Source organism: Rhinoderma darwinii, chromosome 9 (genome assembly GCF_050947455.1).
Source record: "Rhinoderma darwinii isolate aRhiDar2 chromosome 9, aRhiDar2.hap1, whole genome shotgun sequence".
NCBI classification, from domain to species: domain Eukaryota; kingdom Metazoa; phylum Chordata; class Amphibia; order Anura; family Rhinodermatidae; genus Rhinoderma; species Rhinoderma darwinii.
The window spans coordinates 86,041,814-86,069,185 of NC_134695.1; the positions used below are offsets into that span (position 1 = coordinate 86,041,814).

At 41.2% G+C, this 27,372-nt stretch overlaps 1 protein-coding gene across 5 annotated transcripts in view; it reads right to left on the reverse strand.

Moving 5' to 3' along the window:
* Window positions 1-366: 366 nt before the first annotated feature.
* ZNF536 (zinc finger protein 536) overlaps window positions 367-27,372 on the reverse strand; it is a 575,107-nt gene continuing 548,101 nt past the window's right edge. For 4 of the 5 annotated variants that reach the window (XM_075838400.1, XM_075838399.1, XM_075838401.1 and 1 more), the window contains one exon: window positions 367-1,356. In XM_075838400.1, coding sequence (XP_075694515.1) covers window positions 1,118-1,356 — 239 coding nt within the window. In that variant the 3' untranslated portion in view covers window positions 367-1,117. The remainder of the gene's footprint in view (window positions 1,357-27,372) is intronic. The other variant, XM_075838403.1, reaches the window with a different exon arrangement.

A 27,372-nucleotide genomic window follows, 5' to 3' on the forward strand; every position in this document is an offset into this window, starting at 1 on the left:
AATACAAAGCACCAGTCCTGTTTGTCTCACCAAAGAGCGTAATTAAAATTTTGAAGAGCTGTGACTGAATCCTTTTAATTAAAATGCAACAATTAGAAACTGAAATAATTGCAACAAAAAAAAACAAAAAAAAACAAACTAAAATTTGCAAAAATATAGAATATATTAAATTTATTGTAACAAAAAAACAAGGCCCAACCTCCACTGGAGACTAAAAGAAAAAATGAAACTTTTTTTTTTAATTTTTTTTTTTAATATAGCTTGGATTATATCTAAACCACACACTTTTTATTTTTTTTTTCAATTTTTGTTAAAAAAAAAAAAAAAAAAAAAGCTTCTTTGTATTTATATTATTCTTTACTTTACTTTGACATTGTCCACAGTTAAGAATAATATTTTCCATTCAGCAGAAACAATGTTGCAGCTCTATTAAAAAAATGCTAGTAATTGACTACATTGTATGTGGTTATTTATGACCTATTCTTCTATCAGAATGATTTGTTTGGCTGAATCTGGAGAAGAGACAAAGAAAATTGAATATTGTATTGTTTTTTTTTTGCTGTAGGTCAGTTGTGACCCCGACTTGTGGGCTGTCTTGGATTTCTCTTACAGTGCGGTTGTAACACCACTTCGATTGATTTCTTCCCTGTAATGACAGCTCCAGTCAGACTGGCACCATGGCAATCTACCAACTCATCTCATTACTATGCTCGGATAATGACAGACGCTGGTGTCCTATTATAAAGGTGTTTTCAACTATGAAAACACATTGCCCCTCCCCCCCTCTCTCTTCAAAGCCGCATTGAATCATTTAGATAGTATCATTTTTCTGATAAAAGCATTTTGCATTGGACAAACATTACTCAAAAAAATCTCGTGACGCCATACTGGTCTTCTGGTTACATTTATATAATCCAAAGTACGCCGCGGATTGGAAGTTCTTGTTTCCAGGTAACAGTCTCGTAGCCATTTCTTAAGAGGTGGGTGTGGGGTTTGTAGGTTGTGACATTCAAAGTCTCCTACACATTTTTGAGGCTTCCCATCCTACCATGTTAAATGGACCACTGAGTCAACGAAAAGTAATATTGCAATATACAGATTGACTTGACCGTACAGATTAATCCTGGGGTTTACTGCCTTCTGCTGGAAGCTGCGTAGAACTTCTAGGTTTGGGAGGTGCAAGTTCTTCAGAATTCCCAGAAGTCTCTGATGGTTCAACTCTGGAGCGCTTGAACCTGCGGTCTGGGTATTGACTGTTGTCGAAAGGCATTCGATGGACGCATAGGACGTGGGTCTTCAGGTTTCCCTTTTGAGAGGCACTGTATGGGCAATATCTGCATTGAAAAGGCCTTTGACCTGTGGGAAGAAACAAAATAGCAAGAAGGTTGATATTATGTAAAGGTTCAAATGTAACACAATCTATGATACTATGATGCAGATATCGACGTCTTACACTTTTTGACTCCACATATTTTTGATAGTCCTGTTTCTTTATGTTTGAAGGGGTCACAAGGTGCTTGCAGTATCTCCTGTATCAATTCAATATGCCAAGTATTGGGTCCTAAAGAGTGCCACACAACTACAACACATCATACAGGCTATCCTCTTAGGGTCTAGTCCCACGTAGCGGCATCGCATCCACATGCAACCGAAACCAAGCTCTATTACAAAAGCTAATGACGGTACAATTTTGCCACGTATTACCGGCAAAATCGTGCAGGCATTCCCCACCCCATGTGGACGTGGTTACGGCCACATCGGAATGACGATACGTGGGACCAGACACTAAGGCTGAGTTTGCATGTTGCAGATTTGGTTGCAGATTTGACACAGGTCTCACCCGTTTGCATTGCAAAGGGTGACATCTGCGATGAAAATCTGCGACAAATCCACGGCGTGCGATCTCAGCCTTAGGAGCCTCACACACGAGCGTGTTCGGTCCATGATATATGGTCTGTACGTCGGTCGCATTTCCCAGACTGAACACACTGCAGGGAGCCGGGCTAGGCGCCACTGCCCCTCCGCGGAACTACTGTCCCGTACTGAAAACATGATTACAGTACGGGACAGTTGCTTCCTGCAGTGTGTTTGGTCCGGGAAATGTGGCCGACATACAGACAGTATATCACGGACCAAACACGCTCCTGTGTGGGAGGCCTTATAGTTACACCAAATGCATCAAGTGCAACACAAGATTTTAAAGATTCGTTGCAGATATCTCACTGAAAATGGACGTGTCATACAATAAAATTTAACATAGTGTGTGTGTTTGAGAGTTTGTGGTGGAAATTTTTACATTTTAAGGGCCTGTTCACATCAGCGTTGCCCTTCCATTGAGGGATTCCATCTGAGGTTCCCGTCAAAACAACGGAACCCTGTTACAACAGTGACAAACGGAAACCATTAGCTAGGTTTCCATCACTATTGAGTTCAATGGTGAGAGAAACATAAGCTAAGGTTTGAGTTCGCCTTTCCGTTTAGGGGTTAACCCGACGGAAACCTCAGACGGAACACCATCAGCGGAAAGAAACGCTGATGTGAACACAGCCTAAGGGAGCGTTCACATCAGCGTTCCTTTCCGCTGAGGGGTTCTGTCGGAGGTTTCCGTCGGGTTAACCCCTAAACGGAAAGGCAAACTGAAACCTTGTCTCAGTGGGAACAGGGACCAAATACGGATGTAATATGACACTCATACAATTTTTGTGGGCCCATGCTTTACCTTTTGCATGCCGTATTATGGAGGCCTACTCACAAAGGCATACATTATCATGCAACACACCGTACCTATTGGTCCCTAATATGGCGCACTCAGATGTCATTGAAATGTGCATGAGGTCTTAAACATACAAAATGACAATTAATTCCTGTCCAAATAGGTAAAACTAAAAGGTTGTCCAGTGTTGGAAAAACATGGCTGCTTTTTTCTAAAAACAGCACCACAACTGTCCACAGGTTGTGTGTGGTATTGCAATTCAGTCCCACTCAATTCAATGAAGTTGAGCTGCAATATCAGAGACAAACGATTGACAGGTGTGGCACTTTCTGGAAGAAAGCAGCCAAGTTTTTCTAATCCTGCACAGCCCCTTTAAAGATGGAGGGGGCACATAAGGCAGGTTACTTTCCAGCCCACTGATTGGCACTTCAAGAGTGGACTCGTTTACTAAGCACTATTGCCCCCATTAGTTGAGTGTTATTTAATCTGTCTGCAGGAAAAAAAAGGGATCTGCCCTGTTGAGCACTGTCCTTAAAAATATTCATTCAATCACAAAGATTATGTGACCCGTTTTATGGAAGGGAGATCTTCGAATAAAGAGCGGAGAGTCCTTTCCTGTATCATGAACAATCACATAAGATCTAGAACATAAGCAAATGTCGATGATAATGACATGAATACAGATGAGGATCATTTTATGAAGGAGTCTCCCGAGTGAATCTGATCCAAAATAATTTCACTTGACAGCCCTATTTAGAAAATGGGGCACAATGCTAATTACAAAGGCAACATCGGTTCCTTAAACGAGGAATAGGAAATGATACTTTGCACTGATTTTTAATAAGGCACAAGAGATTTTCTTGAAAAAGCCTCAAGGTCCAGTAAAATGCTAAAGACATCAAGACGTACCTTATTAAAATGTCAGGCATTTCTACCAGGCTGTACAGACATGATTCTCAGCAGTGAAATTTACCAGCCCTTGTTGGCTATATACAGTATGACGTGATAATGCAGCAAGTGGACGATATCCTGCTCCGTGATTGTTACCCTGGAATGATGTCATGGCACCATAGGTTGGATGGGACCATTATAGAGAATGTTGATCACCATGATTGGATGATGATTACATTACGCTGCCATTGATCTCTATATAAGATCATCTTCTGACTATACTTTTGGAAAGGATAACCTTGCTGAACTGGAAAGCAGAGTAGTTGGTCAACCATAAAGCTGACCTCTCTGAATCTTGACCCAGGTGGTAGTAGTAACTTGGCATGTGTCAATGGGGTTCTGTTCTTTATCCATGAGACGTGGTATTTCCTGTTGAGACTCCTGATTGGCTCATGACCATGCCGCTCAAGAGCAATGCAATGTATACAAGCATAGCCCTATTTGAGGAGTGGTGGAAATCTCTGGCATGTAGGCATTAAAGTCAATGTCTACTTTAAACATAATGGGGGGGAATTCATTACATTGACTAAAATGTGCCTAATTTATTAAGAGGTGCATAGCTGGCCGTCCATGCACCGTAAAGTTAAATCTATGCCAGCTATGGGAGAGTTGTACCATCATTTACAGAAGTTTCTGACGTAAATTTGCTGGGCCACCATTAACTCCACCCCTTTCTTGCTAAGCCACGCCCCGAAGTATAAATCTCCCCCATTTAGCTTTTAGTTTCAACATTCTCTGCTATCCCCTATGTAGACTAAAGGCCCTTTTACATAGACCAAGGAAGCGTGTGAACAAGCTTTCAGCAGCCACTAGGGGGAGCTTACTCCTAAGCGCCCTCGAGTGGTGGCTGCAGGCGGACGGATTTTTATCATTCAACTCTACGTCTATGCAAGTGATTTGAAGCTTTTCAGATATTAGAACAAGAAAACAAAATGATGTTCAAGGATGGATATTCAGTTTAAAGTAAGTAAAAGTGAGCGGATTGTAAAGGGGCCTTACTGCAGGCAAAAGCTGAATTTCCGGGTATTTCCCGGAGTTCTACTTATAAAGTGTTTGTGTGTGTGTGTGTGTGTGTGTGTGTGTGTGTGTGTATATGTGTATGTGTGTATATATATATATATATATATATATATATAGAAGATCCAAACATAGGAGCAGCACTGTGTCAATAGCCAGAAACGGTTGGTATATATATACACTACCGTTCAAAAGTTTAGGGTCACTTAGAAATGTCCTTATTTTTGGAAGAAAAGCACAGTTTTTTTCAATGAAGATAACATTAAATTAATCAGAAGTACACTCTATACATTGTTAATGTGCTAAATGACTATTCTAGCTGCAAACGTCTGTTTTTTAATGCAATATCTACATAGGTGTATAGAGGCCCATTTCCAGCAACCATCACTCCAGTGTTCTAATGGTACATTGTGTTTGCTAACTGTGTTAGAAGGCTAATGGATGATTAGAAAACACTTGAAAACCCTTATGTAATTATGTTAGCACCGCTGTAAACAGTTTTGCTGTTTAAAGGAGCTATAAAACTGACCTTCCTTTGAGCTAGTTGAGAATCTGGAGCATTACATTTGGGGGTTCGATTAAACTCTCCAAATGGCTAGAAAAAGAGAGCTTTCATGTGAAACTCGACAGTCTATTCTTGTTCTTAGAAATGAAGGCTATTCCATGCGAGAAATTGCCAAGAAACTGAAGATTTCCTACAACGGTGTGTACTACTCCCTTCAGAGGACAGCACAAACAGGCTCTAACCAGAGTAGAAAGAGAAGTGGGAGGCCCCGCTGCACAACTGAGCAACAAGACAAGTACATTAGAGTCTCTAGTTTGAGAAATAGACGCCTCACAGGTCCTCAACTGGCAGCTTCATTAAATAGTACCCGCAAAACGCCAGTGTCAACGTCTACAGTGAAGAGGCGACTCCGGGATGCTGGCCTTCAGGGCAGAGGGGCAAAGAAAAAGCCATATCTGAGACTGGCTAATAAAAGGAAAAGATTAATATGGGCAAAAGCACACAGACATTGGACAGAGGAAGATTGGAAAAAAGTGTTATGGACAGACGAATCGAAGTTTGAGGTGTTTGGATCACACAGAAGAACATTTGTGAGATGCAGAACAACTGAAAAGATGCTGGAAGAGTGCCTGACGCCATCTGTAGCATGGTGGAGGTAATGTGATGGTCTGGGGTTGCTTTGGTGCTGGTAAAGTGGGAGATTTGTACAAGGTAAAAGGGATTTTGAATAAGAAAGGCTGTCACTCCATTTTGCAACGCCATGCCATACCCCGTGGACAGCGCTTGATTGGAGCCAATTTCATCCTACAACAGGACAATGACCCAAAGCACCTCCAAATGATGCAAGAGCTATTTAGGGAAGAAGCAGGCAGCTGGTATTCTATCTGTAATGGAGTGGCCAGCGCAGTCACCAGATCTCACCCCCATAGAGCTGTTGTGGGAGCAGCTTGACCGTATGGTACGCAAGAAATGCCCATCAAGCCAAACCAACTTGTGGGAGGGCCTTCTGGAAGCATGGGGTGAAATGTCTCCCGATTACCTCAGCAAATTAACAGCTAGAATGCCAAAGGTCTGCAATGCTGGAATTGCTTCAAATGGAGCATTCCAAGACCAAAGCAAAGTCTGAAGGAGAAAATCATTATTTCTAACCTTGTCAATGTCGTGACTATATTTTCTAGTGATTTTGCAACTCATTTGATAAATATAAGTGTGAGTTTTTATGGAAAACACAAAATTGTCTGGGTGACCCCAAACTTTTGAACGGTAGTGTGTGTGTGTATATGTGTATATATATATATATATATATATATATATATATATATATATATATATATATATATATATATATATATATATAAAAATAAAGAAAAGACGTGAAACAAGCATTTTCTTGGGCTGCAGAAAGATATGCAGCGATCGCAAAGTGTATCCTCTCGTTAAACACATTTTGTAAAACAATCTGTCACATTTGAGGCTGAGGTGGTGATTTATGTTGATAAATGCGGTGTCATGTTAGTTACAGCTTTGATAATGAAGCTTTTTCTGACAAAACAATATAATCAGACGACTTAAACTGATAATTTTTGGACTACAATCTTAAAGCTTTTCAGGCGACTTTTCAGAATAAGCTGTCATATGTGTGTACATGAGGAATAAAACTATATCTGATCATTATATGACTTGTATTCTACATTTTTTAGCAGTTTTCCCCTCTGCAGGCTCGATGTCTAATTCTCAGTAGTCGATTAGCTAGTGGGTGAAGCCTAACTTCTGTCATGTCTGCCATACACTGTGCACATAGAAGAGGAGAATCCTGCTCTCCTATCTCTATCTATCACATATGTATATAGAAGCTGGAGCAGGATGGAGGAGATTATACAACAGTAATCAGCAGTGTAGCTTAGAATCCAGCACTGGCGTAACATATTACTCTTATTAGAAGCTGCAGCATGTCTGTGTGTGTATGTCTCCCTCTGATTCTGTGTATGTCATGTGCTTTTCTGTTTATATTCAGTTTGACAGCTCTTGCGCGAATCACGCAGTTCGCACGGAAGTGCTTCCGTGCGGCATGCGTGGTTTTCACGCACCCATTGACTTCAATGGGTGCGTGATGCGCGAAAAACGCACGATTATAGAACATGTCGTGAGTTTTACGCAACGCACTCGCGCTGCGCAAAATTCACGCATTGTCTGCACTGCCCCATAGAGTAATATAGGTGCGTACGACACGTGTGAAAAGCACGCGCGTCGCACGCGCGTATATTACGCTCGTGTAAATGAGGCCTCACTCTCTTCTTCCTCCTGCTGCTCGCCTCTCTCATCTCTATAGACTTCAGTGGGCAGCAGCGTATGTCTCTTAGGGTATGTTCACACGCTGAGCCAAAAACGTCTGAAAATAAGGAGCTGTTTTCAAGGGAAAACAGCACCTGATTTTCAGACGTTTTTTGAGCAACTCCCGTTTTTCGCTGCGTTTTCGCGCCGTTTTTTCGGCCGTTTTTGGAGCTGTTTTCAATAGAGTCTATGAGAAAACGGCTCCAAAAACGTCCCAAGAAGTGTCCTGCACTTCTTTTGACGAGGCTGTAATTTTACGCGTCGTCTTTTGACAGCTGTCAAACGACGACGCGTAAATTACAGGTCGTCGGCACAGTACGTCGGCAAACCCATTCAAATGAATGGGCAGATGTTTGCCGACGTATTGGAGTCATATTTTCAGGCGTAAATCGAGGCATAATACGCCTCGTTTACGCCTGAAAATAGGTCGTGTGAACCCAGCCTTACTCTGTTCCCTTCTCCTGCTTCCCTTCCCTCTCCATAGATTTCTATGGGCAGGTTGTGAAGAGACACACCCCACTTCCTGCAGTCCGTCTCCTCTGCTCTGTAACTAGAGATGTAATTTGCTTGACAAAAGGGGGTGGACAGCAGATTACAGGAAGGGAGACACCTAGTGGCAGTAACTTCACACAGAATTTGTAAGGATAAAACAACTAAATTCTAACAGTAAGTGAATTACAAAGTTGATCTATATCAGGTATAGTATTAGATTACAAAAATTAGTATCTTTTAATGTGGTTTTTATTTCAGAGTATGATATTCATGTGCTTATCTCGGGAACAGCGGCACACGATATGTTGGTGGGAGCTGTCTTTGAGACACCTTCATTTAGACTGTTATATGTCTGCCTTAATTTTAAAGGGGTATTAGCGATTTTAGCAAAAATAAGTTTTATTCATTGTATGATAAAAATGTGTGCAATTTTCTCTTGTAGACAGTGAATGGTAACCTTGATTATTTACATCCAGAGGATGAAAATCTATCATGCGATGCGTACATAAAGGGTCACGGATACACCGCAGTCGTCGGAGCTCTGTCTTGTAAGGAGCCCTGTGTGGTCATCACATGACCGGAGGGATTTTTATCCTCTTGAAAGTAAACAATGAAGGCTCTATTCAATGATTCAAGCAGAGATTTTGTGAGCAATTGATACACAAAGTATTTTCAAAAGTTGCATAATTTTTCACACAATAAATAAGCCTTATTTGTTAAAACTGTAAAACTAAGGCAACCCCCTTTTCATGTGCCTTGTTAGGACGTATGAACATTTGTCGGGGACTCCTACTTGGAACCTTATTCTATGAGCCAAAGTACAGAGTTACAAAGCATCAGCAGTACTCATTTGTAGAGTCGGCTTATCCTTGTATTATGTGGAAGGTCATTCATTTGATTGGCCACCATGTACTATAATATTTCCACTGCAGCGGTCACACGTAAATGTATCACCAGGGGCTTCAGAAGCCTTTATTTAGGGTACATTCACACAGTGCAGATTTATTGCTGTTTTTTCAGCCACAACAAGGTGAAGATAAAAAAACAACAGTAGAAGTAAAAACTTTCCTTTATACTTCCCCTCCCTTTACAATCCACTCCAGGTTGTGGCATAAAAACAGCATTAAAAAAAACTGCACCAAAACTGCACTGTGTGAATAAGGCCTAAGGGATTGTCAAGATGTGACAACCCCTCTAAATGTATATTCCATTCATGGAAGTGTATTTCAATAAACAGTGCTCCTCCCTTATAAATTTTGAGATTAAATATCAAATTGAAACACATTTTAACAAGTTTTACATAGGGAACTACTTTAACCATTGCTTTGCTTAGCTCAAAGGCTGGTATATATTCCATCTTCGTATGATCTTTGTACACATATTAGTCGTTTAAATCCATTTTTTTTTTTACAAGTGGAAACAAATTTGCACCATATAGATGACCATCTGTCCCAAATGTTGTAATAATCCAATAGATTTTGATGGTGCTAAAATGCAATATTGAAAAAAACGCAGACTACCTGGGACTGCAAGCGAGAGAATACCCACACGGTTTTTAGATATTCTGATGCTGAGCTTTTCCTAACAGCTGTCTTGTTAATTGAAAGTTTTTAAAGTTAATTACCTTCTGAAATGTTGATCTGTCAGACATCGTGTCAAGATGTATCAGACACATTGTAGCCTAGATATGACACCATTTGTGGTGCCAATACCGTTCCGTAGCACTTTGTGTTTTGAAAACATGGTTATGGTAGCAACCATTTAGACTGCGCTAATTAGGTTTGTATTGGTTTAAATATGATTTACGCAGGAACTCATGTTCAAGTCAGCATGTCATAAACATGTGGAAGATTGTCTACACAAAGCTCCAGTTTTTTATAATTATTTTTTTATCATGGATCCCTAGGCAAGACATAGAATTAATAAGGCAATTATTTCACACGTCAATGTATGTGTATAGAATATTACAGCATTTTTTAAGTATACATGAACCTATATCCAGGATCCTAGTGGGCGGGATTTATGCAGGAAGAGCCCTTTGAGGCCTAATCATTGGTGTCTGTCAACTCCGCCCCATCCACTTATCAAACTTTTCAATAAAGAACATTTTCTAATTTTTCATTATCGTGCGGCCGAGTAACTGATGCAGGGTTTAGGGTGCCAATGGCTTCTGATGCTTCGCTACTATGTTACTAAACTAGAACATTTTACTGCATTTACTATCAATTGTAAAAAATTAAGTGGATATCTATTCTGGTAGCAGAAATATTGCATTTATGATCATTTTGACCATAGTATCCTTGTGTCTTTGGCCGGTTTTATTAATTTGGGCAACTAGTGGTTGAAAACTTGCGTAAAAAAATTTGTTACCAGGTCATCACTCCTTTATCAATAAATGAATAAAGAGAAATGTAATCACGTTGCATCACGTAACCTGCGGCAGCTGACCGTTTTCTTACATATTTTTTTCGGAATAAACCTATGCATATAGACATCACTGGAGGTAAACAGGAGGAAATAATGAAAGGAACACCCCTAGCAAAACTTATTGCAGGGCCTGAGGGGGTGGAGCGTGACACAAGAAGTTTTTTGAATCCCTGAGTCATGAACCGCCCCCTTACCCGGTGCATTAAGTATAACGCAGTGTATCAGTTTTTCCTGGAAAGATCTTACACTTTGCTTGACTTTTATTTAATAAAGTAGCAGAACTTTTTGAAATACAATTTTTTTTAATTTTTTTATATCAAGACATTTTTATTTTAGATCCATCGTAAATTAATTTCAGACCCTAAAAATGTACAGAAAAGCCACTTAAGTCTGTTTTCTTCCTTCAACCCCCATCCCCCCCCCCCCCCCCATCATTGCAACTTAACCTCAGGGCTCTCAGCCACCTCCTAATATGGAGACTGTGAGTAATTCAAACACGGTCCATTTGTTTTATTGCCAAATTATTCCTGATTATTCCAAGTCTGTAATGATGTAACGTATATGAAATTTCGGACTGACGGTGGCTGAAGTCAGTACAGATCATAATAACTATTCCTCTGTACCTATTAAAGAGAGATTACAGGCTGAGGCACACTGGGCAGGCCTGTGGCTGCAAATAATTACTTATATTAATGAATAAACAATGTAAATAAGGCAACAACCCCCCCCTCCCCCCCCCCCCCCACACACACACAAATAAATCTGGCAGACGTAAGATATCTTTATGGAAGTTTAAAATTTCCAGCTCCTTTATGTCTAAGATCGTCAGAACAGATAAGTCAGGATTTTCTATGTAATCCTATTAGTCAGGAATCCTTCAATAATGTCGTGTGATACATTCCGATATAAAACCTTAAGACATGAACCTAAATGTTTGTGGTGAATTCCATAGCACGGAAAAGCTACATCAGCCGTATTCATCCCATACGAATGACCATGACCTTAGTTCAACCATCTCAGAATGTAAAATCGTTGAAGGACAATTGCCCTTAAAGGGGCACCCTGGCCACGTCGTAACAGTCTGAAATGTGGGACCCCGAGCTACCGAGACAATGGGTGACCAGGAGAGTAGAATGAGATAGCAGGTTGAACATACGAGTTGCTCTCTCCATTACAGTTATGGGAGCATCCAAGCCAGATAGGAAAACCCCTTTAATTAAATTGGTGGTCCCGATCAAGGTATATGGATGTCTTGCACCTCCATCCCCCTCTGGCCAAAATAGAGCTCGGTAGATGAGACACGACAATGTATTAACACGATCGCCCATCTATTTGAATGGCTGCTGTGTAATACTGCGTTTCTCCTGCAGCTGGCGCATGGAGCATCATGCAAAAATGACTGATCGCTGGGGGTAACAGAAGCCAGACCTGCCGCAATCAGATGATCAACGACAAGTCTGCTTCATTTTGAGAACTGGTGGTCCAGTTGGGACAACCCTTATGAGGGTTTCTACCTTAAAAGAAAAACTTAACTGCTTTCCTAAAAACACAGCACCCCACCTGTCTTCAGGTTGTGTGTGGTATTACAGCTCGGCCACATTCACTTCTGCAATACCAGGCTCAACCCATGGGCCGGTCTGGCAGCCATGCTTTTCTAATGCTGGATAACCCCTTTGGCAGACATATTTAGCTAAATAGAGCGCCGTGCACCTTTTATCTGTGGATTTGATTCTCTTCAGATTGACTATTATGTTGGTAAAATTGTCTGCAGAGAATATTTCTAGTCTTGGTCTCCGTTGTCCATTGTTATAGGTCATATACGTAACATTTAGGCAGGCAATGAAGGAGTTAGATGTGTCGGCAGTAAAGTGTCAGACTCCTGGTGACTCCGTCACGGAAGATACAAATTGGTTGCATCCTCTCGGTTCTGCAGACAGCTGTACTCCTGTGCGGCACTTGCAGTTTATGATGTTACACTGGACGTATTTTATATTAAGTCATAAAAGAACGTTCTTCCATTCTCTCCTTCCCTCTCGCTCTTTCTCTCTCTACCCGCCAAGATATTCTCTAAATTGAAAGGTGTCAGTTTTTTTTGCCTTCCTGTGGCATCATCCGGAATGAATGGCTGAGGAGATGACAGATGCTCGCAAACGGCCGCAATGAGGCATGCCAACGCTCCAGACTAATCCATTCATTTCACCACCGTCACATAAACCAAAACAAATGGGCGCAGGCTACTATTATCCGGCAATACGGCAGGATCTACTTTGTTTCATTATTTACTTCCATGTACATTGTCTTTTAGAAGGGTGAAGATGATAAGACGGTTAACCTTTTCACCGCCGAGGATTCGATAATTGTGATTTGTCATGCTTGTTGCCTTCAACAACCGAAGGAAAATGATTTATGAAAAATCCAGGGATGGAGCGCAGAAAAAATGGATTCTTTCAAAAGCTGTGAACATTTGCTGCTAGTAAAATATTTGAGATGTCCTAGATTTGTAGCTGTATTTTTAAGCATCCTTTTATAATTTAAGTTGGCATCTCATGTTAAAGGGGAACTAAACGTTGGACAAACTTCTGACATGTCGTAGTGACATGTCAGAAGTTCTGATTGGTGGGGGGGCCGAGCACGAAGACCCCCACCAATCGCTAGAACGAAGCGGCAGAAGCACTTGGGTGAGCGCTCAGCCGCTTTCTTTCTTTTTTTTTTTCGGAATGCCGATGTAGCGGAGTGCGGGCTCTTAGACTTTCTAACGAGCCTGTACTCCAATACATTGAGTTCTGGAAAAAGCAGAACAGAAACAAAGCGGCTGAGCGCTCACACGAGTGCTTCTGCCGCTTCGTTCTAGCGATTGGTGGGGGTCTCCGTGCTCAGAAACCCACCAGTCAAAACTTCTGACATGTCACCATGACATGTCAGAAGTTTGTCGAGCGTTTAGTTACACTTTAAGGATCTTGAGTTACATCAAGTTGTCTTTAAAAGGGTTGTCCAGTGAATGGGAATGAGCTGCAATACCAGACACAGCCTATACATAAGAGTGGCGCTGTTTCTGGTAAAAATTTACAGACTTTTTCTTTTCTAATCTAATGCAAGCGCTTTGAATATGTCTCGACAAGTGTTGCATTGGAAATTCTGCAGGTCTTCCGCCGGCAGTCAAGCTGCAGTTTGCTCGTTTGGAGTCTATACTGTACATGCTACATCGTGGCGATGAACTGCTTACACAAGGAGCTGTACAGTAGTCCCACTGTGTGTATATTATAGGAGTTCTGCTTTTAGGGGAGGGCCTGTCCGTATAGTACTGATGGATTTCAAATAGCATAAATTGGAATTCTAAATGCAGTTCTGGATGTGACTGGAGTATAAGACAATACATTTGTTATTTGCACACGTAGCGGTACATATTGTTCAACCCAATGAAATCTCTTTGCACCTCTTATAAGTGACTCCCGATCAGATTTTACATTCATACTGTTCCAAAAACAATTGACCTTATCTACAGGAGGCAGCTGATATTTATGTATTTCCTCTTTATTTAGCACCAACCCTTTCTGCAGAGCTGTACACGGATTCGTATCCCTCCCGCTGAGCTTCACAATCTCATAGGAGAGGCCAATTTCATAGGAAGCCATTTGATCTATTATTGGAACTTCACATTATAGGGAAAAACTAGGAATTAAATAGCGTCAGACTGAGGAATCTTGGGTCTATCTAAAGAAACTTCTCTTAAGGCCCTATTACACCGGCTGATAATCGACCGCAGCAGCGAACGCCGATCAACGAGACATCGTTGATCGGTGCTCGTTTGGTCCTGTCACACAGAGCTATGGATGGGGAGGCGCGGTCGTTACTCCGATCACTCGTCCCCATACATTATTATCATGTCGGCAGCGCGTCTCCCTGTTTACACACCAAGATGTGCTGCCGACAACCAGAATATTTCACTTTTTTAAAACTATACGATCAGCAGATGATTGAGCGTTTGCTCGTTTATCTGCTGATCATTCCCTGTTTACACAGCGCAATTATCGGCACCGAGCTTTATATGAACGCTTGTCTGCCCGATAGTCGCCCAGTGTAAAACCCCCTTTAGGGTCCGCCATCCAACTATAACAGACATTTACATTACCACTAAAATTTCATCATAAATGCTGAAGATTTCATTGCACGCGCAGTCCATATCACCCCCAAAAAAGTCTAAACAGTTATCTGTTAAATACAACCCCCAAAAAAGTAATCAACCCCAAAAGCAAGTGATCTACTCAACTATCGGCTTCATATGAGGTTGACTGCTGATGGGTCGTGTTTTAGCTGAGCCCCATTATTATGTCAGAGTCTGGCCCGACTGGAGGATCCGGTCCACTAGTGCGCCAGTTTTACCCTGACATTAGGGGCAAGTGCACACATGGCGGATACGCTGCATAAAAGTACACAACGTATCAGTGCTGGAAGCCGCAGGGAATTCCACCCAAAAAAAAACGCACCAAATTTTGGTGCAGTTTTTCTAGCACAATCTCTGCTGCGGAAATACTGATAAAAAAAAAAAGTTCATACTTAGCGATGCGACCCTGTGCTCTGAGTACAGTCCGCATTGTGGGATGACGCTGCAGTTCATGAGACCGCTGCAGCCTGTGATTGGCTGCAGCAATCACATAGGATGAAACGTCATCCCAGGAGGCTCAGAACAGAGGATCGCGTCGCTATGACAATGGCCGGGGTTAAGTATGAATCTTTTTATTATTTTTAAACCAAAGCAAGATTTTTTTTTTATGATTTGCAATTTCTGCGGCGGAAATGCAGCTTTTCTGCCGCAAAAATCGCAACATTTGCCTACTTGTTTTGGGTTTTAGCTCCCCATTGAATTCAATGGGGATTAAAAAAACGCATTGCAGGTCGATTTATGAACGGTTTCTCAGAAGATTTTTCCCGCTTTTTTTACACAATGAAATCCGTTGCGGAAATCCGCAGTGTTTACGCTGTCTGTGTCCCTACCCTGTATGAGGAAGACTGGTGCACTCCTCCTACCATAATCTGATGTAAGTCCGGCAGCATCACAGCAATGTGGTCAGGCAAAGCCAAGGGTTTCTGCAAAAATCTAGGATCATTTTTGGACACAAAAGTACAGAAATGAATCAGAATATTCCCTATTGCATTTCAACATTTGCGCTTTATATACGAGACCCAATATGTACAGTTATATGAAACCTCCGACTCTCCCCGTGCTCTTAACATGCCGCAGTCATAAAATACAGCGGCTCTTTAATTCTGTGATTTTGGTGATAAATGCTACAAAATTGCAAATATGAATATGAAAAAATATGAAAAAATATAGACAGGAAACATTAAGTTTTAAAAAAATAATTAAACCTATCGTTTCTGTAAGTATATTTCCTCTGTAATTACTAACCCCATGGTGTGCCTGCACGCAATAAATACGGGGGGATATAAAAAGTAACACGTTTAACCGCGACTTTAATGAGATCTAAAACACTTTTATTGCAGAGTCTTGGAACTGGGTGGCGATGCTGAAGGGGTTAATTCCGTTGCAAGGTTTTCTGCTAAAGGGGTTAATTAATCTGCTTGGAACTCGGCTTCTCAAACCGTCTCTTATGTGCAATTGTCTCGTTTGATTCCTAATCTAACTTTTTTTTTTTTTTTTAGGCTAATAGGTAATGCATTTTTAATGCCAAATAAAATGGCAAATATCATAAAAGCTTTTAACGGCCTTTAGTCCCGCCTCCGATTTTATATGTGATTTTAACTGAACAGCCAGCTGCATGAAATATAAAGTGTTTGACGATGATGCATCCTTCCACGTTGACCGAGCAGATCATTCTGACATATTGCTTGGCTGCTCGTTTTAAAGTGTAGTAGGGAAAAGTTCACAGCGTTATTTCTGCTGCAGACGTCACCCCACTCGCCAACGTTCTCGCTCTACACATTCGTCCATACACTGCAGCAGCGTACATATTAATTCCATAAATAAGTGGTTTTAATTAAGGTGTCTAGATGCAGAATTTTTATAGGAACAGGAGAAATATGTTACCATGTACCGGCATGTGCTGTGATAAGCTGGGGTCCAGCACCATCCATGAGACGAAATGAGAATTTTTGCCTCAGATGGTACGTTCACCTGACTGCAAAGGGGGTCGAATTTTGGCATCTTTTCAATCCATCTTTGCACTTCACCATCTCCACTTTGGGGCGGTAGGAAAGCCATTTCACATTTCGTCTTCGCCTGCAAAAAGGCGAAAGGCACCAGTGATGGGCACTGGTGGTTTACTACCTCATTAGAGGCACAAAGCAGCTAAAGTGCAAATTTAAGGGTGTCAATAGGCCTCCACTTCCACCACACATCGAAGGCCTAATGAACACGACTGTAGTGGTTTTGTGGTCTACAGAACCAGGTATCCGTTGACGGTTTTTGGGTCTAATTGTCCGCAAAAAGACTTCCCCAGTGCATCCGTGTGTCATCTGAATTCACAGATCCGCAGAAAAAGGAAGGCTGTTATCGATTCCACCAGGTTGTGCCAACCCCCTGAGTAGGTCAAATGATCGCTCAGGAGCCATTTTCACTTGCAGTTTTGCTTTATTGAGAGCTCTGTCTGATTTCAGGAACTCCCTGGCGTTGCTCGGCAACCTTTGCGGAGTTGCGGACGTCACACGGACATCAAACCGTATGCCGTCAGCCATTTTCACGGTCCCATAGACTCCAATGGGAGAGTCCGTGCCGCAAATATGGACGGCAAAATGACACGTCCTGAGTTTTTGCGGCCCCCCACACGGATCTGTGAACATCACGGTTGTGTGCATGGGGCCATATAAATAAATGGGTTTGTTTGTGATCTGCAAAATTGCGGATAGCGCACAGACTAAAAACCTCGGTCGTGTGTATTAGGTCTAAGAATAGGCCAAGTGGTGGACCCTGCCTGAAACTATCCGACATTACTTTGCCCTTCCCCTGCAATGGTAGCATTTGATAGTCATCCAATAAATAAACTGAGTTTCCATTGAGTGACTTGACTGCTCTTACCATTAATCAACCCTTCGTCCGAGACATTTTTTACCTGTGGCATCCAACCTACACCTCTTTTTGGGACTAAATGGTGAACGGAAGGTCAACCAACTCTCTTTATGGAGATTGTACTTGCCAACGCTCTTCTTCAGTCTGTTAGACTTGTAATGACGAAGGCTAAAAGCTATTTTCCGACCACATCCAGCAACCCCCACCAATACTGCAAGATGGTTGTCCTTAAACGTTCATTCTCCACTACACTGCTATGGAAGATATGTAAACAGCCGAGGGGACCCTACCTTACTGGTGGGCTAATGAAACGCTTGCAGGGTGCAGTAAATATGATTTTCTCTTGCAGCTCCATGGGAAGAAGATTTAGTGATGGTTGAATGAAAGTTGGAGCATGGGCCATATCCATGCAAATCCGTGGCTGTAGTTGCATGTTTTGTAAGAGCTTTGTTAGGCTCAGATTACTGGGATTGAAGCATCAAAATAATTATTTAGTGGCATCTGGCAACAATTGGCAGCTAGACACATAATAGTACCAGGATGTTCTTTTCTGATGTGGTGACTCCTTTAAAGGGGGTTCTCCACTTTGGGCAATCCTTATTTGTGGAAGGTTACTTGACAATAAGCAGGTAACAAAGTGTCCCCTTGCTGTGAGCCCCAGCAATCTGCTGTAATCTCTGGGGAGATATGGCAGTAAGTGCTCAATTTCCCTGCAGCGCCTCCACAGGGGAAATAAAGTATTGAACAGTACCTACTCAAATCAATGGATTGTCTGTGTTAAGGCAAGTTTATACATGCCAATGATCGGACAAACGAGTGTTCATATGAACGCTCATTTCCGGTCATTGCCCTGTGTAAACAAGGTAACGATCAGACGATGAACGAGCAAGCGCTCATTCATCGGCTGATCATATTGTTTATGCAGCGTGAAATACTATAGTTATTTAATTGCATTAACGATTGTTCGTCCCCATACATTAATAATCATTGATCCTTGTTAATGCAGCAAACTAGAGACGATTGACGCGCTGTATCGTCAATCGGTGCTCTTTTTTTATGCTCCACTCTGGCCAAGGTAGATCAGGATCCTGAACAGGAGACCCCCATTATAATGTCACTATTCCCTTATAGGGTGAGTTTTCTAAGCTGGTCAACCCCTTTAAGTAACCCACATCTCATTAACCACATCCTAAAACTTATAACGGTCTATAATATGGCTTTCAAATATTTAGCAATTGATTCAGGACTGTATGCAACAAAGAGGCAAAAGAAGGGTGGTTGGACCCAAAATAAGGGCCATAATGGGATAAACAGACCCCATGGTCCCCCTATTTAAAAGATGGCAATAACTAATGCCAGGAGTGGAGCCCCACTTTGGTTTATGTTATGGTAACCTTTTTATGTAAACCGCTGAGTTAATTAGTAATGCCAGGGTTTGGTGCAATTCATCCATTACATCACAGATACTTGGCTCCCAGATGTGAATGATGGAGATAGGAATAATAAACCTTCCAGAATAAATGATACTGCCGCCTTCAGGGATATGTAGGGCATTTGGTCAACTGTGGAAGAAAGGGCAAGTCTTTATAAATAGTTTTTGGGCAACTGTGTAGATATATAATGTTTGACAACATGGGACATGGCGTGATTCTACGTACTGTAACATTTACGAAGATGTTTAAGTTGTTATAATGACTCTACGTAGGAATGGTAGGTATGTGGAGATTGTATATGTAGTATGCTCTTACTAATGCCGTATATAAACACTCTCATACTTAAGTTGTGATAAATGGGGACCCTGCTTTGAAATACTTCACCATGCTATCTACAAGCTTCTCCTGCGGATATGTTTGTGCATTTTAAGTGCATGAAAAATGCCTTTTTAAACATGGTGCCAGCTTTCCCCGGGGTCCCTGTAAATTCACTCACATCCATGTCGAAAACTACCATAGCTGATGAGTGTCCCCAATTTCCTGCAACAGTCCCAGGTCATAATTGCAAACAACACAAATAGTACTGTAACGACAGGGATAGGGAAACAGACAAGTGAGCCCTAATCTACCCGCCACTCAGTCCCTGCCTACTTGCAACGACCCGCCCTAGGCGACGGGGTACAACTGGGCGACGGTCCCTACATTCAATAAGTGCACGACAGACAGCAGACAAGGAAACACAGAACAAAGGGAAACGGGGCAGTTGCCCACGGCAACACCGTGAGCAACAAGAGTAGTAAACGAGCCGAGTCAAACCAGGAGTGTACGAGGTACCAAATGCAGAGCAGAAGAGTAGTCAGTAAGCCAGGGTCAATACGAAGCAGGGACAAGTAGTTCAAGAAGCTGCAGCAGGGCCAGGAAACCAACAGAGAAGAATCACAAGCAAGGAGGAACAGGAAAGGCAGGTATAAATAGACAGAGGGTGGGAGCTAGCTCCGTCTGGCCAGGCTGTGATAGGCTCTCCCACTCCTAAGCCTGCCATCCTGAGTGGTGGAAGATGGAGTCAGTCTCACAGACATAGAAGCAGGTGCAGACTGATTACCTATGGGCGTGGATACAGAAGCTGTGCCTGGCAGATCCTTAACAAGTGCAGTAAACATTCCTAAGATGCATGGTAAACATTTTTTCATTCTGAAGGTCACTCATGCCTCATGAACGAGGACAAATGTTATTACCATGAAAGATGCCATCTCTTCTGCTCCTCACTTCACCCTGCGGAGTAAAGGTGGTTTTACACAGGCCGATATGGCCCGTGTTTACCACCATTAAAATGAGTGCTGATCGACAATACAGCTTGGCGATCAGCGCTCCTTACTCCCTTTAACCCCTTTCCGACATTTGTCGTATGGATATGTCATGGAAAATCAGTGCTTCCCGCATTTTGCCGTATCCCTGCGACAAATGGTGGACACCGGCTCAGAAGCTGAGTCGGCGCCACCATCCCCGGGTGTCGGCTGCATGTTACAGCTTACACCCTGGGTTAATGGCCAGGACCATAGTTTGCTCCGATCCCTGCCATTAACCCCTTAAATGCAGTGGTCAAAAGCGATCGTTGCATTTAAGGTGTTTGCAGCTCACCGGCACCCCGGCAATGAAATTGCCGGGGAGCCGGTGGATGCAAACTCAACCAGAAGCCTAACACTGCCTTCCGTAGCCGCCGGCAATATGCCGCTGGTTCAGGAGCTGAGACAGCATCATCAGCGGTAATTGTCAGCTGTATGTTACAGCTGACATCCATCTATAACGGCAGGAACTAGAGCTAGCGTCGATTCCTGCCATGAACCCCTTAGATGCAGCGATCGAAAGCGATCGCTGCATCTTTGTGGTTGGTAGCAGATCGGCAGCCCTGCCATGCTATAGCAGGGCTGCTGACTGCTGCTATGGCAACAGGAGGCCTAACAATGTCCTCCTACTCTGCCATTACGGAAGCCAATTAGGCCACGCCCGGAGGCGAAGCCAAATCGGCTTGCTGTCCGTGAATGACTGACTGATCTAATACATTGCACTACATAGGTAGTGCAATGTATTAGAAAAATAATCTGGCAGTTGGACCTTCAAGTCTCCTAGTGGGAATAAAGTGTAAGAAAAAGTGGAAAAAAACCTGTAAAAAATATAACAAAAGTTTCAAGTAATAAAATAAAACACAATCGCCCTTTTTCCCTTATCAAGTCCTTTATTGAAAAAAATTAATAAACAATACATATTTGGTATCACCGCATCCGTAACGGCCTGAACTGTATAAAATATTATTCTACGCGGTGAACGGCGTAAACAAAACCCGTAAAAAACAACGCCAGAATTTCGGGTTTTTTTTTGGTCACTTTGCCCTACAAAAATTGGAATAAAAAGTGATCAAAAAGTCGCATGTGTCCAAATATCGTACCTGTAAAAACTATAGCTCTTCTCGCAAAAACCAAGCCTTCATACAGCTCCGTCAACGAAAAAATTAAAAAGTTATGGTTCTCACAACATGGCGACAGAAAAAATACATTATTATTCCAATTAGTAATTTTATAGTGCAAAAAGTTGTAAAACATAAAAAAGTTCTATAAATTTGGTATCGCCGGAATCGTACTGACCCGCAGAATAAAGTTAACATGTAATTTATAATGCATGGTAAACCGCGTGTAAAAAAACTATGCCAGGAAAAGGATAAAAAGTGATCAAAGGGTCACATGTACCCCCAAAATGGCACCAATAATAACTACAGCTCGTTCCGCAAAAAAATAGCCCTCATACCACTACGTCTATGAAAAAATAAAATTAGTTAAGGCTCCAATAAGTCAGGAAAGAAAAATATGCAGTTTTGCCGTCCCGAGGGGAACATTTCTTCTGTTTCAAGAGGCAATTTATCAAGGCCCTAAAACTAGGGAACCAGGAAGGGTAGGACCCAAACATATCTGCTGGAAGTGAAGGTGCCTGTATTATACCAGGCCAACACTTCCCAGCAAAATTCCCCAAACTGCAAAGGTGCGGAGTGTGGAACAAAAGGGGGATAAGAAAGGACACCATTTATCAGTGTGACACCGGCCTGTGCAGAAAGGAATGTGTCACAGCGTAACACACATCTATGGATTATTTTATTGTTTACCCCATTATTATACCACCTGACTCTGCCCCTGATGTACTCTGCCCAGCTTACATGTAACCCCACATTATAAACTGAAATACCAGTAATACTCAAACAAAACTACCGAGCAAATCCACACTCCAAAAGCCAAATGGTGCTCCCTCCCCTCTGAGCCCTACAGCGTGTCCAAACAGCAGTTTACTTCCACATATATGGCATCGTCATACCCGGGGGAACACTTGTAACAATTTTTGGGGCATGTGTCTCCAGTAGCACAAGCTGGGCATGACATATTTTCCACTGAAATGGCATATCTAGGGAAAAATTGTAATTTTTAATTTGCACCATCCGCAGCGCAATCATTTATGGAAAAGACCTGTGGGGTGAAAATGCTCACTACACCCCTTAAAAATGCCTTGAGCGGTGTAGATTCCAAAATGGGGTCACTTCTTAGGGGTTTCTTTTATTATTTCACATCAGAGCCCTGCAATTGTGAACCAATACTTTGTAAATGGCCAAATTAGGCCTCAACTTTGCATGGTACTCTCTCACTCCTGAGCCTGGTCAAATGTCCAGGGCCACATGTAGGGTGTTTCTAAAACCGGGAAACACAGGATAATAATTAGAGAGATGTCTTGTTATGGTGGCACAAGCTGGGCACCACATATTGGCATATCTATGCAAAAAATCCCATTTTCACTCTGCAACATCAAGTGCATACTAATTTCTGCAAAACACCTGCGGGGTTAACATGCTTACTACACCCCAAGGTGAATAACTTGAGGGGTGTAGTTTCCAAAATGGGGTCACTTCTGGGGGGTTTCCACTGTTTTGGTCCCACAGGGGCTTTGCAAATGCGACATAGCGACCAGAAACCAATCCAGCAAAATCTGCACTCCAAAAGCCAAATTGCGCTCCTTTCTCCTGAGCCCTGTCGTGTGCCCAAACAGCCGTTTATGACCACATATGTGGTATTGCCGTACTCGGGAGAAGTTGCTTTACAAATGTTGGGGTTCATTTTTTCCTTAATTTTTCATTTTCTCAACAAATATTGAGCTAAAGCTATGTCTTATTCAAGAAAAAGGATTTTTTTTTTATTTTCACTGCCCAATCCTAATAAAATCTATAAAACACCTGTGGGGTCAAAATGCTCACTACACCCCTAGATGAATTCCTCAAAGGGTGTAGTTTCTTAAATGGAGTGACTTGTGGTGGGTTTCCACTGTTTTGGTCCCTTAGGGGCTTTGCAAATGTGACATGTCCTCCACAAACCATTCCTGCTAAGTTTGAGATCCAAAAGCCAAATGGTGCTCCTTCCCTTCTGAGCCCTACCGTATGTCCAAACAGCTGTTTATGACCACACGTGGGGTATTGTTTTACGCAGGACAAATTGCTTTAAAAATGTTGTAGTGCTTTTTCTCCTTTAGTTCTTGTGGAAATGAGAAAAAATCAGCTAAACCTACATTTTCTTTGAAAAAACGTTAGAGTATAATTTTCACGGCCTACTTCCAATAATTTCTGCAAAATACCTGTGGGGTCGAAATGCTCACTATACCCCTAGATAATTTCCTCAAGAGGTGTAGTTTCCAAAATGGGGTCACTTGTGGGGGGTTTCTACTGTTTTGTCCCCTCAGGGGCTTTGCAAATGCGACATGGCCTCCGCAAACCATTCCTGCTAAATTTGAGGTCCAAAAGCCAAATGGCGCTCTTTCCCTTCTAAGCCCTGCCGTGGGTCCAAACATCCATTTATGACCACATGTCTTTAGTATGGGGACGAATGATCGATACTAGGATCTCTTGTCTCCATGCATTTGAATCCCTATTTACACAGTTAGATGTGCTGCCGACTTGCGACGATCTTTTTGTCCACATAAGATGGTCGTTCATTGGTTGATTGTTGCTCTGTATACACAGGGCAATAATCGGAACAAGCGTTGGTATGAACGCTCCTTCACTCAATGATTGGTCTGTGTAAAAGGGCCTTTATGCACTTACATGACCTATCAATACAATTGATACAAATAGGAATATGTCTACTATAATATGTATAAAACATAATAATATGGACAAGAATATAACTATTAAAGTATTGCCTCCTATGATCAAGAAATATAAAACTTCTAGTACTGCCCCGTATGGGCCAGAATATATCTACTATAATACTGCCTCCTATATAGAAGAATATAACTATTATAATACTGCCCCTATATACAAGAATATAACTACTATAATACTGCCTCCTATATACAAGAATATAACTACTATAATACTGCCCCTATATACAAGAATATAACTACTATAATACTGCCCCTATATACAAGAATATAACTACTGTAATACTTCTCCCTATATACAAGAATATAACTACTATAATACTGCTCCTATATACAAGAATATAACTACTATAATACTGCCCCATATACAAGTATATAACTTAGATAATACTGCCCCCTGTGTACCGGAATATAGCTACTATAATACTGCCCCCCTATATACAAGAATATAACTACTATAATACTGCCCCCATATACAAGAATATAACTACTATAATACTGTCTCCTATATACAAGAATATAACTACTAAATACTGACTCCTATATACAAGAATATAACTACTATAATACTGCCCCCTATGTACAGGAATATAACTACTATAATACTTCCTCCTATGTACAGGAATATAACTATTATAATACTGCCCCCTATAGACAAGAATATAACTACTAGAATGCTGCCCCTATATACAAGAATATAACTACTATAATACTGCTCCTATATACAAGAATATAACTACTATAATACTGCTCCTATATACAAGAATATAACTACTATAATACTGCCCCCTATATACAAGAATATAACGACTATAATACTGCCTCCTATATACAAGAATATAACGCCCCAATATACAAGAATATAACTACTATAATACTGCCCCCTATATACAAGAATATAACTACTATAATACTGCCCCCTATATACAAAAATATAACTATTATAATACTGCCCCTATATATAAGAATATAACTACTATAATACTGCCTCCTATATACAAGAATATAACTATACTATAATACTGCCTCCTATATGCAAGAATATAACTACCATAATACTGCCTCCTATATACAAGAATATAACTACTATAATACTGCCCCCTATATACAAGAACATAACTACTATAATGCTGCCCCTATATACAAGAATATAACTACTATAATACTGTCTCCTATATACAAGAATTTAATTACTATAATACTCTCCTCCTATATACAAGAATATAACTACTATAATACTGCCCCTATATACAAGAATACAACTACTATAATACTGCCCCTATATACAAGAATATAACTACTATAATACTGCCCCCTATATACAAGAATATAACTACTATAACAACTGCCCCTATATACAAGAATATAACTACTATAATACTGCTCCTATATACAAGAATATAACTACTATAATACTGCCCCCTATATACAAGAATATAACGACTATAATACTGCCTCCTATATACAAGAATATAACGACTATAATACTGCCCCTATATACAAGAATATAACTACTATAATACTGCTCCCTATATACAAGAATATAACTACTATAATACTGCCCCCTATATACAAGAAGATAACTTCTATAATACTGCCCCTATATACAAGAATATAACTACTATAATACTGCCCCCTATATACAAGAATATAACTACTATAATACTGCCCCCTATATACAAGACTATAACTACTATAATACTGCCCCCTATATACAAGACTATAACTACTATAATACTGCCCCCTATATACAAGAATATAACTACTATAATACTGCCCCCTATATACAAGAATATAAGTACTATAATACTGCCCCCTATATACAAGAATATAACTACTATAATACTACAACCTATATACAAGAATATAACTACTATAATACTGCCCCCTATATACAAGAATATAAGTACTATAATACTGCCCCCTATATACAAGAATATAACTACTATAATACTACAACCTATATACAAGAATATAACTACTATAATACTGCCACCTATATACAAGAATATAACTACTATAATACTGCCCCCTATGGTCAAGAATCTATCTCAATACTAGTAAGGGTATGTTCACACGGCAGCGTCCGTAACGGCCGAAATTACGGGGCTGTTTTCAGGAGAAAACAGCCCCGTCATTTCAGCCGTAACGGCATGTGCAGGAGCTTGAACGCCGCGTCCATTACGGACGTAACTGGAGCTGGTTTTCCATGGAGTCCATGAAAAACGGCTCCATTTACGTCTGAAGAAGTGACATGACACTTCTTTGGCGTGGGCGTCTATTTACGCGCCGTCTTTTGACAGCGACGCGTAAATATACGCCTCGTGTGAACAGACAAACGTCAGCCCATTGCTTTCAATGGGCAGATGTTTGTCAACGCTTTCAAGCCGTAATTTCGGACGTAATTCCAGGCGTAAAACGCCCGAATTTCGTCAGTAATTTGGCCGTGTGAACATACCCTAACACTAATATATAATGCTATGGGTTGGAATTGTTTTGAGGATGTTTGTATCTACCTGAAAGTGCTTACTCTGTATTTTGGGGTTAATACATCTTCCCTTTAATAAAAAGTAGACCATAAAGTTGTAGTCTTTGAAAATCCATCAGCATCACCCCAATTCCGGTTCCAATATAAAATGTATTTTTTGCACCCTTTATGAACTATATACTGTGCTCCCTATTGGCCCCTGACTGGTGGAGGGAGGTAGATTCCTAAGCGTTTAACATAAATGATCACAAGCGATGGCTTCCTGAGGCCGCGACCCCATGACATATTAGGATGTTAATGCATCAGCCTCGGTAACCTTTCCTCCTGTAATCTGTGCACTGGGAGTAAGGGGAAGGAGAGGCTTGTACTCGGCTCCATGACAGCACTCCCCACAGCTGTGTAGCATTATTCATAACAACTTATAAAAAATAAGCGAGACGTGTTGAATTTCGCCTATGGCGGAATAACGTTACAATTACTGGCCCTTCAGGCTAAAACAATAAAGGCATATAGGAAAATCGGAGATTTCCCCCTTAAAGCTTCACAACAAACCTCAGCAAAACCACATGACTGCCTCGCACCATATCCCTGGTGTGCTCAACGCAGCTTTGGCAGAAGATCAAAATTACACTTATATAAATTCCATCTGATGCCAGAGCTACCATCTGTGAGCAAAACTGCTTCACCTCCGTCTGCACACAAAGCCACTCTCCCATAGACAAGGGGAAAGGAGGGAGAAAAAAAAATTTTTTTTTGATTAATTTGCAGAATGCTCCTGATTCGCTCATATTTTATTATAACTGCTCA